The 12,197-nt window shown below is 44.2% G+C and overlaps 1 protein-coding gene across 3 annotated transcripts in view; it reads left to right on the top strand.

The window, feature by feature from the left end:
• Positions 1-12,197, top strand: part of SMARCC1 (SWI/SNF related BAF chromatin remodeling complex subunit C1) — a 124,797-nt gene that overhangs the window by 101,508 nt on the left and 11,092 nt on the right. For all 3 annotated transcript variants that reach the window (XM_084859605.1, XM_084859603.1, XM_084859606.1), the window contains exon 26: positions 5,351-5,612. In XM_084859605.1, the coding sequence (XP_084715731.1) occupies positions 5,351-5,612 (262 nt within the window). The remainder of the gene's footprint in view (positions 1-5,350; positions 5,613-12,197) is intronic.

The raw sequence follows: 12,197 nt of genomic DNA, 5'->3' as shown, positions 1-12,197 counted from the left end.
CTGTTCATGTTAGCTCTTCATCAGTGTCCAAATGCAGGTTTTATTTCTGAGTCCCAGAACATGACCTTGAGCGCAAATGATGCAGCCACATTGCTGAAGCTAAGCGGGTCTGAATTTGGTCAGTGCATGGATGGGAGACCGCCTTTGAACCCTCTTGTATGTGCCGCCTTGAATTCCATGATGACAGAAAGGCAGGACAAAAATGCACTAAATCGATATTAAACCCAAGTACCAGTGAGCTGTTTCAGGTGTGCACCCAACCTCCTACTAACTCTATCCTGCATCAATCCCGTAGTTTGCTGATAACTACAGTCAGGGCCAGAAATATTGGAACAAGGATAACTGTTTTGGCATTTGGCCTCTGTACACCACCACATTGAAGTTGAAAGGAAACACACCCAGATGGGAGCGAAGTCAGGACTTTCCGCTGTAATTCAAGGGGTTTGACAAAAGTGGGGCACTACCCATTCAGGAAGTACAGCCAGTGGCATACACACACACACCCATAATTGTATTTGCTTTGATAAGTATATCTCTGTTTTTTTAAGCATATGATTGCATGTGTATTTATGGAGTGATTTCTTAAACCAGTCATGCACCTGTATGACAACATGCCCGTCGAACTTGCCTGTACTTTGCTTGTGGCATGTGATAAACTAAAGTAGGATTTTGGAAATGAAGAATCCCAAGATAGTTGGTGCAAAATGGAGTATGCTATTTTGGCTCCCAGACAGCCTTCCTCTTCGTCAAGCCTCTTTTCCCAAATTCCCAGGGTTCATCTACAATACAACATAAGGTATTGAGGAACTGAGGCAAATAGTTGTGACAAGAGCTGCATTTCTAGGTATTATTGATACACTGAAAACAAACATCACCAAGCCCAGATGTCATCCATCTGAGAATTCTTAAACCAAACGTGAGATTGCTGATGTAAATATATATAACATACCCCTAAGATCAGCCTCTGTACCAGATGACTAGAGAGTACAAAGTTTTTAAGTTACTAAGAAGGGATCATGGGGGGACCTGAGAAGTTACAAGCTGGTTGGCTTAACATCTGTTCTGGGTAAATTAGTGAAAAGTGTTAAAATTTAAAATTGTAAAAGTGTAAAAGATAAAATTATCAAGTACATCTAAGGACAGGTCTTGCTGAAGAAGAATCAACATGGCTTCTGCAAAGTTAATTCTTTTTAGAATTCTTGCAGAATGTCAACAAGGACGTCGACATAGATGATCCGGTAGGCATTGTTCACTTGGATTCTCAAAGGCTTTGGACAGAGTCCCCCACCAAAGACACCTGAGCAAACTTAGTAGTCATGGGATAAGAGGAGAAGTCCTCTCATAGATAGGTAACTGGTTAAAGAACAGGAAGCAGAGAGAGACCGTGTTCGGATGATCAGTGGGGGTAACAACGGAATGTTGGTTGTTGCCCCCGTGTGCCAGTCATGCGACCAGGATTACCCTAATAACCTGTGCCCGCATTGCAGGTTGCCATGTCATCTGAGCGTGACGCGGGTGTAGTGACCTTTCACCCACCCTACAACCTATAGCTTCCAGTAGGGGTTGTAGGGTGGATGAAAAGTCACTATGCCCGTGCTGCGCACCAGGTTCAGATGACACAGCAACCCAGCACAGGTAATTTGGGTAATCCTGGTCATGCGACCAGCAGGGGAAAGAAATGACACTGTGTTGCTTCCCCACTAATTGTCTGAACAACCTCAGAGTAGAATAAATGGGCATTTCTCACAATGGAGGGGTAAAAATGTTGGGGTCCCCCAAGGATCTGTATAGGAACCTGTGCTTTTTAACTTGTTCATAAATGATCTGGAGTTAGGGGTCAGCGGTGAGGTGGCCAGGTTTGTTCACAATGGCAAATTATTTAGGGAAATTAAACCAAAAAGGGACAGCAAAGAGTTCCAAAGGGATCTCTTCAAGCTGGAGAAATTGGCATTAAAATGGCAAATGTGGTTCAGTGTAAGCAAGTGTAAAGTCATTGAGGCAAAAAAAACCACCCTAATTGTGTATATGCTCTTAGGGTCTGAGCTGGCAGTGACTGACCAGGAAAGAGATCTTGGGGTTGTGGTGGATAGCTCAGTGAAAATATTGACCCAATACGTTGCTGCTCTGAAAAGGACACATTCCATGTTGGGGATCATTAGGAAAGGAGTCAGAAATAAAACTTCCAGTATCATAATGCCTTTATACAAAATCTATAGCATGACCACAGTTGGAACACTGTGTACAGTTCTGGTCATTGCACCTCAGAAAGGATATTGTAGAGTTGGAAAAAGTGCAGAAAAGGGCAACCAAAATAATCAAGGGGCTGGAGCAACTCCCCTATAAGGGAAGTTTACAACATTTTGGTCTTTTTCGCTTAGAAAAACAGTGAGTAAGGGAGGACATGAGAGTGATGTATAAAATTATGCATGGCATGAAGAAATAGGTAGAAAGCAGTTTTTCTCCCTCTCACATAATACCAGAACCCAGGGTCATTCAATGAAGCTGATTGGTGGGATATTCAGGACAGATAAAAGGAAGGACTTCTTCACACAGCTCGGAGTTAAACTATGGAATTTGCTACCACAAGGTGTAGTGATGGCCTCCAACTTAGATGGCATTAAAAGGGGAAAGGCAAATTCCTAGAGGATCAGGCTATCAATGGCTACTAGTCATAATGGCTATATGCTTACCTCCAGTATCAGAGGCAATATGCCTCTTTATACCAGTTGCTGGGGAACAGGACTAAGAGGGTGCTGTCGCACTCGTGCTCTGCTTCAGGGTTTCCTGAAGGCATCTGGTTGGCTGCTGTGGAAACGGAGCAATGGACTAGATGGACCCTTGGTCTGACCCAGCATGGCTCTTCTTAGGTTAGCTGCAGTTTTGTGAGTCCTGGGATATGTCATTAGAAATTTGTTCTCACACACACACTCCTAACTTCCAAATGTCAGCCTGAATGGATCTCTGAAAAAGCTTTGGAGAGGTGTGTAGACTCAGGCTTTGGTGAGATGGTAAGAGGGTATAAGTGAGGAAAGCTGCATGTTGTCAGCATAGTTGGGCATTACAGGGCCTGCCACCAGCCCAAGCCCCCCGGTTCCTCCTTTCAGTTGTGGATGCATCCCTGCTGTAGATCCCAGCTGGCCAGAGGGCAAGCAGCCACAAGAGCTGAAGCGGCTAGGAGTGTTAGGGGCAAGGAGGATCTTGTGCCCTGCTGGGAAAGACCTCCCTCCATATTGAGACGGTTGACATTAACCCTATTGGTTGTTTCGCTTCTCTGTTTAGACATTACAAGGGCTTTCCTAGAGGGTGACTGCCTCTGCTCCTGGTTTGCTGCTGAGGAAGGCAGTCGAAGCATGGCAGGCATCCTGGGCCAAAGGCTAGTAGCTCCTCTCTCTCAGGACATCCCACAATATACCCAGCAAGCCAGCTTGCCCAGGACTGGGAAGATCAGCAGTGCTGCAGCAGAACACCAGATTGCTAAGATAACAGCTGTCTGTGTGCACATTAGGAGGAATTCTTTGCTATGATAGTGCCATTCTTTTGAAGGGACAGGTAATGCTTAAGGGAGAGTAGTTGTCAGAATTCTGAGCCATAGTAATTTCTAGGTTCCTCTGTCCTGTCCCCTCACAGGTGAGTTTAACAAAATCCACATTTTCCTGCTGGCAGTCATCAGATGTATCAACGGATTGGAATATGACAAACGGCATCCTTCTGCCCCAGCTATGCGTCGGCAGGAGTTTTTGTTCTTTTCTTGAATCACACAGCAGAGGAGCTGAGAATATATGTCTGTCCTGCCCACCCCCGCCAGCTGCCTGCATGCAAACAAAACCCTTTGCCGATTGGCACATAAGGCAAGGGCTGTTGCTAAGGGGGAGGTTCTCCCTGGATTTCCTTATCATTAAGGGAAATACTGTGCTGCAGCCACTCTCACCACATGCTGACTTCTTTCCCTTTGAGAGATGTTTGCCAATTTCCTTCCAAAAAGCTCCTAGTGGCTAAAAATACAGCTTTTGTTTTTTGTTGTATGTGAGTTGCCCAAACCTTTTCATACCATAATAAAGGTTGCTTCCTCCTTACTGTTGGGAAGTGGGGAGTAGAGAAGGGAAGTCGACAGATTTATACATAACATGATTTAATGTATGAACCAAAGCCATTTTAGTGTTGTCAGCCCTAATTGTGCTCAAGTCAAGATTACGTAAATAAGAGCCTTGTTAATCCAGAAATTGTGACAGCGTGCATTAATGTATAGTTGGCAGTGATATCGGGGGGTTTTGTTCTTTTACAATTCCTTTATCCTTTTAACAGGTGCGGTGCTTTACAAACCTCTACCGTGCTTTGTTAATATTTCTCATTGCAGGATAACATTTTAAGCAACTGGCTTTTACATGTATAAAGCTACCCAATGAATTTGAACCCATATTGAGATCCAACACACATCATGCACAGGAATTCCATCAGCCATTATTTCAGTTGAATGTACAGTGGGTTAGACCTGGCTTGTACCTTCTCCATGTACTGGGGATTTCTTTGTGCATGAACAAAATTCAGGATAATTTTATGCAGCATTTTATATCTTCAGTTCTTGTGTAGGTGTGTTTTCTGTTTTCATTGAAGCTTCAGATAAAATTTTTAGAATACCCAGGGGAGTATCTGGTCATTGTCTTCCCCTGAGTTGCTCTTCTTTGCCCCCGCCCTTCAGCCCACTTGCCTGCCATTTGTTATCCTTTTGATGATGACGACGATTATAATAATGACATTATTTAAAATTTATGCAAAGCAAGCAGATCTGTGCAGATTTGCTTTACTTTTTGTGATTTGCACATAACTATCTCAGTCGGACATGACTGAACAACTGAACAACAACAACAATCTCACTGTCAGATCTGTCTATCCTTGTCTTGGTACACAGCATTTGCAGTTTTATGGTGCAGCAGAGAATGTTCCACCTTGGGTTAGACAGCCTGACCCTTGCAGCCTGAAGGCCACTTTGAGGTAGCCCTTCCCAGTTGCAAATGCCAACAGTCTTGCCTACTGTGATTCCTTTCATCTCAGCATGGGAGAAAGTGTCCCTGTGATACATATGGGGTGGGGACGCTGCGATCAGGCTTTGTCCTGGGCATCAAATGAATCGCACTTGGGCTGTCCTTATCCTCTTCCTGTCTTACACTGTACTTCGAGGTGCTTAATGTAAAAGCCAACATGTGCCTGACTGGAGGATGTTTCTGAGCCTTATTTTACGCGATCATCGAGAAATGCTGTAAAGACAATTGTGTGGAAGGAAAGAATGATGGGCTTGTATGGCTTGGCACTAATTGATATGTTTATGATGTGAATCTCGCTCCTCTTTCTATAGCTGGAGCAGCAGAGGCAGCAGCTGCTGACAGAACGCCAGAACTTCCACATGGAGCAGCTAAAGTACGCTGAGTTACGAGCACGCCAGCAACTAGAACAGCAGCAGCATAGCCAGAATGCTCAGCAGTCACACCAGCATTCCAGCGGTCCTGGCATGAACCCTCTTGGAACAGCCAATTATCCAGGCTTGATGTCCCACCAGCAACCTCCTCCCTATTCCATGATGCACCACCAAATGCCTCCTCCTCACCCCACACAGCCAGGTAAGGGCTGGACATCTTCCTTATCAGGGAGAGTTAAAGTGGACTCGAGTCTGTGCTGGAAATGATGGGCTCACAAGAAACTGAGATAAGTGTGATTATTCTGTCAGCAGTTTTTCATTTTTTGCATTTCCCCTCCAGAATTTGTAGCATTGGGGTGTATCCAATGTTAGTCCTATTCATTTCAGTGGGTGTACTCAAAGTAGAACTGACATTGCACATAGCCCATTATGGCAAAACCTGGGAAATAAATGGGTCATAAAGATATAACTGAGAGGGGGCTTTACTGCATCCTGAAGCCCCCACTCATGAGATCTGAGTGTTCTTAAGCAGCCAGATATTTTATTTATTCATTTCATTTCTATACTGCCCAATAGCCGAAGTTCTCAAATAATGGACCGGAGAATGTCATTCATTGTTCATAGGACACAAACCATTCAAGTCCTAGGTCTATAGCAGCTTCCCCCAATGTCCATGCTGGCTGAGGATGATGGGAATTGTAGTCCTACACATCTGGAGGGTGCCAGCTTGGAGAAGGGTGGTTTAAAGGACTAGGAAACATTGGGCCATTGTCCTCAAGTATTCATAAATTCATTATAAAGTCATCTATAGTCAATAATGCATTATAAATTCTAAATGACATTCCTTTTTTATTGGATGCCTTCACAAGTAATGCTTCATAACAAAGTTTCTTTCAGAAATCAAAGACTAACAGTTGTATTATGGCATCAGCTCATGTGGACTACAGCCCGTTTCATCAGATGCATGAAACAGTATGCTGTGATAGCTGTATATAGATATGCAACAATATAGCAGGGCACCTTTCCTTGTGGCTGGCTTCAGATTGACTGGCTCGCTTACATGACAAGTCTCCATTCTAGCCTTTCGGGATTTCAGCTGAGGTCTTTCATTTGCTGATTTTTTGTAAGAGGGCTACTTTTTTATCCTGCTGCTTCTCATCAGCCAATCTGGCAGTAGTCCGGAGGCTTGAAGAGGGAGATGGGTCAAAGTACACTTTGAGAGCAGTGAGGTTCCAAGCAGGGGCTGCAATCCTGTTGTGGCTGCTTAGCTGCCCCATGCTAGATGAGGCGTGATATGCATGTGTACCAGGGCAGAGTCTGCTTGGCTGCATGAAGTCAAATTTGAAAGCACTAAAGGGGTGTGGAAGCACTCTGACTCTAAGCTCTGCCGTAAAAATATTGTACCAGAGGCATCGCCTCAAGAGACGTTCGTTGAGCCTTTTCGCAGAACCTCTCAGGCATGAATTAAACAGCACATCACTTCTTGAAAGTACCTTAAGACAAGCAACTAAACTCTTGTGTATGCCAAGAACTGCGCTTAAAGGCAAAGAGAGTGGCACATGGCGCCTTGGTTTCCTGAAGCAGGAGGGCATGTTGATCTCGCCCTTCCCCAGCAGCACCAGTGCCAGATGGGCCAGGGCTGTTCATATGTGAACGGTTTGTGTGCAAGTGTTCATCTAGACTGCTTTCTGTTGGTACAGACATCCAGGATACTTTGGGCTGAAATTAGGAATGCTCTTTTGGCAAGATGTTGCAGACCTCCAGAGACTAAAATGGCTTATTCTCCAGAAAGAAAGATGAACAGAACTTTAGGGGATGCAGGAGTAGGCAATATGGGAATGGATTTTACAGAACGTTGAAGTCTGGCATCTGGATAAAGAGAAGGATGTGCTTCCAAGTAGTTAAAATGTGGAGGCAGCAAAGAGCACCATAGCAAGATTAGGAGGCCATTCTGATAGGGCAGTAGCCGAAGTGAGATGGGCAGGAGAGGTAACTCGTATCAAGTGTGCACTTCTTTCTGGATAAACAGTTGTGTGGTGTTAAATGTTCAGGCCTGTCTCCTCTCATCAGTTGTGCTGTGCTTTCAGGTTTGTGATGTCAGAAAGCATGAGCAATTGAGCTGGATGGATTTATCTTGCTCAACCTCTTTTGCTCCAGTACCCCAGTAGTCTGCAGCAATATCAAATACAAGTCCTCTAGCAAAACTAATTAAAACATGGAATGAAGGCATAGTCGGGAAAATGCCCTGTTAGTAACCTTCTTCCCCTGAATTACTGGCACAGACTTAATGGTGGTCTGTGATTGTCCAAATGAGTGGTGGTGACAAGTATCTTCCTCAGAACAATGTCAAGGAAATGAACAACACAGGTTGCAAAGATGCTTGTGTGCTGAAAATTCAGTATACATTATTAATTGTAATGGGTGCTGTAGTATGTTTAGTTTTTGTTTGACTACCCTCTTTCCCCCTGCCACCACTCTTTTTTTTTTGAGAGAGAGAAAGGGACTTGCTCTCATCTCCCCTTAGGATCTTAGCTTAAAGGCTGGCCGTGAACTTTTTGAAAGTTTTATTGATTTTTCAAAAAATGTATAGACCACACCTTCATACAGAAGAGGATTTCAGGGCAAAATTCAGATAATTGTTACTATAAAAATAGTATATATCTTAAACATAAATACAGTAACACACACACACCCAGAGAACTACAGGACAGAATACTTAACCAGGCCTTAAGATAGGTTGATTATCTATAACTAATTATCTTTGAGTGGCCTTTTATGCTTTCACAAGTATGGATCCTGTATTTGCACAGACACTTCTACAGCTTTAGAAAGCAGGAGCTGGCACTTTCAGCCATGCGTGTCAGTTTTCTGTTTATTATAACTAGCTCTGTTCACAGGTTGTGCTTTAGTATGCAGCGGGATATAATGTAGTGTCAACAAATGAGGCATCTAGCCAGCCAGCCACAACGTTTACATATTCTAGTTACTAATTTCTCTTCAGTGAACAGCTTTAAGCTAACATCACCTGCCCAACAGGGTAATGAGAGGTCTGAACTTAGAAGTGTAATATGTGAATATCACAGAGAAATCATGACAGATCTGTTCTCAGTCATAACCACAAATGAACTGTGTGAGTAAGCCTCTAACCAGTGGATTTTTTATCAGGAATAAACGGCGCTGTTCTGACCTGGCTAAGGAAATACTAAAACAGTAATCCAAAGCAAAGGATTATTCCAATACCCCCATGTACAAGTGTTTGTCCAGGAAAAGCAATTCTGGCAGTTACAGCCAGACAACCAGGAACACAAAATGCCCCCATGTGATGACTGCATCCAGCAGAAACAGCTTGATACAAGACATTCTCCTCCCCCCCCGGGGGGGGGGGGCAGTCCAGCTAGCATTAGAAGGAAGGCCTGTTTGGCTGTGGAAAACTAAATATTTTACTCATATCAACACTTTATCATACTTAATACTATCATACTTGAAAGATGCCCAACAAGCCCAGGAGGAGGAAAGCTCAAAAGGGAACCCTTCCCTATTTAATTATAGCCTGATTCTGGGGACTAAGGCTGGACAGTTCAGCGCTCTGAACTTCCCTCCAAGCCCCCCCCCCCAACAAGCAGCTCCCTCAATTGTGTGTCCGAACTACCTGCTAAAGCCCAATCCAGTAAGCATTAGTAAGCATATAGAAGGACAAGCCCTGCTGAAAAAGAATCAACATGGCTTCTGCAAAGATAGGTCCTGTCTCACTAACCTTTTAGAGTACTTTGAGAGTGTTACTAAACATGTAGACAGGTGTGATCTGGTAGACATTCTTTACTTGGACTTTCAAAAGGCTTTTGACAAAGTCCCTCACCAAAGATTCCTAAGCAAACTTAGCAGTCATGGAATAAGAGGACAGGTCCTCTTATGGATCAGTAACTGGTTAAAGAACAGAAAGCAGAGAGTAGGAATAAATGGTAAATTCTCCCAGTGGAGGGCAATAAATAGTGGGGTCCCACACAGGGATCTGTATTAGGACCAATGCTTTTCAACTTGTTCATAAATGATCTGGAATTAGGAGTGAGCAGTGAAGTGGCCAAGTTTGTGGGTGACACCAAATTATTTAGGGTGGTTAACAAAAAGGGATTGTGAAGAGCTCCAAAAGGACCTCTCCAGACTGGGAGAATGGGCATCTAAATGGCAAATGCAGTTCAGTGTAAGCAAGTGTAAATTGATGCCCGTTGGGGCAAAAAATCCCAACTTCAAGTATAGCCTGATGGGATCTGAGCTAGCAGTGACCAGCCAGGAAAGAGATCTTGGGGTTGTGGTGGACAGCTCAGTGAAGATGTCATCCCAGTGTGTGGCCACTGTAAAAAAAAGGAAACTCCATGTTAGGCATAATTAGAAAAGGAATTGAGAATAAAACTGCCAATATCATACTGTTCTTATACAAATCTGTGGTGCGACCACACTTGAAATATTGTATACAGTTCTGGTCAGCACACCTAAAAAAAGATATTGTAGAGCTGGAAAAGGTGCAGAAACGAGCAACTAAAATGATCAAAGGGCTGGAGCATCTCCCCTATGAGAGAAGGTTACAACAGCTGGGATTGTTTCGCTTAGGAAAAAAGGAGGGTAAGGGGAGACATGATAGAGGTCTACAAAATTATGCATAATGTGGACAGGGAGACATTTTTTCCCCTCTTTCAAAATACTAGAACCAGAGGTCATCCTATGAAGCTGACTGGGAGATTCAGGACAGATAAAAAGGAAAGACTTGTTCACACAGTGCATATTTAAACTATGAAACTCGCTACCACAGGATGTCATGATGGCCACCAATTTGGATGGCTTTAAAAGGGGTTTGGACAAATTCCAGGAGAAAAAGGCAATCAGTCGCTACTAGTCTTTATGGCTATGCGCTACCTCCAGTACCAGAGGCAGTGAGCCTATGTACACCAGTTGCTGGGGAACACGGGTGGGAGGGTGCTGTTGCGCTCATATCCTGCTTGTGAGTTCCTGGTTGACAGCTGGTTGGCCACTGTGTGAACAGAATGCTGGACTAGATGGACCCTTGGTCTGATCCAGCAGGGCTCTTCTTCTGTTACTTTGTTCTTATGACAATTGTGAAGGCTCCCAAGTCACAGCTAAATCACTGCTAGTGGCGTCCCCATCCCATCAGGCAGTCTGGATCACTCTTGCAGAAATCCACCAGCCAGGCAAGCTATAGCTCTTTCTGGCAGGCTCTTTGCAGGTGAATGGATGAGGCACAAGCTCATCCTACACAGGCCATCAGATGCACAGAGAAGACACTGAGATAAACTGGAGGTCTAGAAGCAGCAGTCAGAGGCAAGGCAAAAGAGCATGGTGGCAAAAGAAGGTGGGAAGCACCTGGACAGAGTGAGGCAGTGTTGAAGGAACCAGTCCTTTTACAGAACCAGTTCAAAGCTTTCTGATTTCACATTGAACCATATAATCTTGGAGATCCTTCCACATCATTACAGAAGATGTGCCACAAACTCCTCTGAATCACTGAGTGACAGTCTCCAGAAGAGATGCTTCATTGACTTAGGAATATCAGTCAGCTAGTTAAACTCAAAAGAAGTGTCCCATCCCTGTATCACAGCTGATTGGGTGATGAACCAAAGTGGGCTCTCTTCTCTTCCAAATCTAGTGTGTGCTGTGGGCTTGCCCTCAGGAGGGAGATCTCTTGCACCCTTCCATCAGCAAACAGTGGGGCAGTTTTACTTTAAACTGTATCGCAGGCTTGCTAGCTGCAAAATTTTCATATGCTCAGAACAGAAAGGCACCAAACTAGACACTAAAACCCTAATCAGGTTGGGGCCTCAATATCTGGACACCTCCTCCCATATCAACCTGCCTGTGCGTTAAGGTCATAAGGCCCTTCTGTATATTCCATCTGTGAATGAAATACATTTATCATCTACAAAAGAGAAGGGTCTCCTCTATGGTGGCATCCTGACTCTGGAATATCCTCCCGTGGGAGGTACTCCTTTCAGCACCAGGTTAAAACCTCAGGGTTTTTACATTTTAAATTAAACGTTGTCTTTTTAGCTGATTGAAATCAGTTTTGCCCCTCTCAATTTGGAATGCAAGAGGCAAGATGAGTGTCCTATATCCTGTTTTGTCAGGATGAGATCAGCAGTAGAATTGTCTGAAGACTGGCTTATTAGAGCATTCAAGGTTGACTGGTAAAAACCATTGGCACAGCAGTGGGAAAGGCAGTTTGTCTTGTACTGCACTGTAAATTACCATCAGCACAAGCCCAACTATAGACGCAACCCAAGCAACTTGTTTTGAGTCCCAGTGAAGCCACTTTTCTGGCCAGCAGTCTTTGGGTCCACACCATTGGGAGTTGTGTCCCACTGTCTTTTGCTGCAAACATTAAAGGAATCCTGGATGTACCCCTCCAAATGTACAGTGCAGCCACTTCAGACCAACCCTGGTTGCTGCTGGAGGTAGCAAGTTCAGGTGGTTTCCATTAGCTCAACTGTAGCATAGTAGCACCAGCAGTTAACACCTGGCTCTGCAAAAAGCTGTCGATGCTGGAATTAGCAGTAAAGGGAGTTAGTCAGGGGGCATCAGCTCTCCTGTGGATGCCTGAGGATGTTCCAACCCAGCCTTCACCAACCATTCCCATTGGCCATGTTGGCTGGGAATTATGGAAGTTGCAGTCCAATACATCTGCAGGGCACAAGGCTGAGGAAGGCTGCTTTAACCACATTGAGCTGTTGAGGCTTTTTATGTCAGTGGAAGACATTCAACGGAATTTCAGTACTTGGTA

Source organism: Heloderma suspectum, chromosome 5, assembly GCF_057233095.1.
Source record: "Heloderma suspectum isolate Gila_16-S chromosome 5, 16-S_ref, whole genome shotgun sequence".
Classification (NCBI taxonomy): Eukaryota; Metazoa; Chordata; class Lepidosauria; order Squamata; family Helodermatidae; genus Heloderma; species Heloderma suspectum.
The sequence above is the reverse complement of the archived record's forward strand: the minus strand, read 5'-3'. Positions and strand labels throughout refer to the sequence as shown.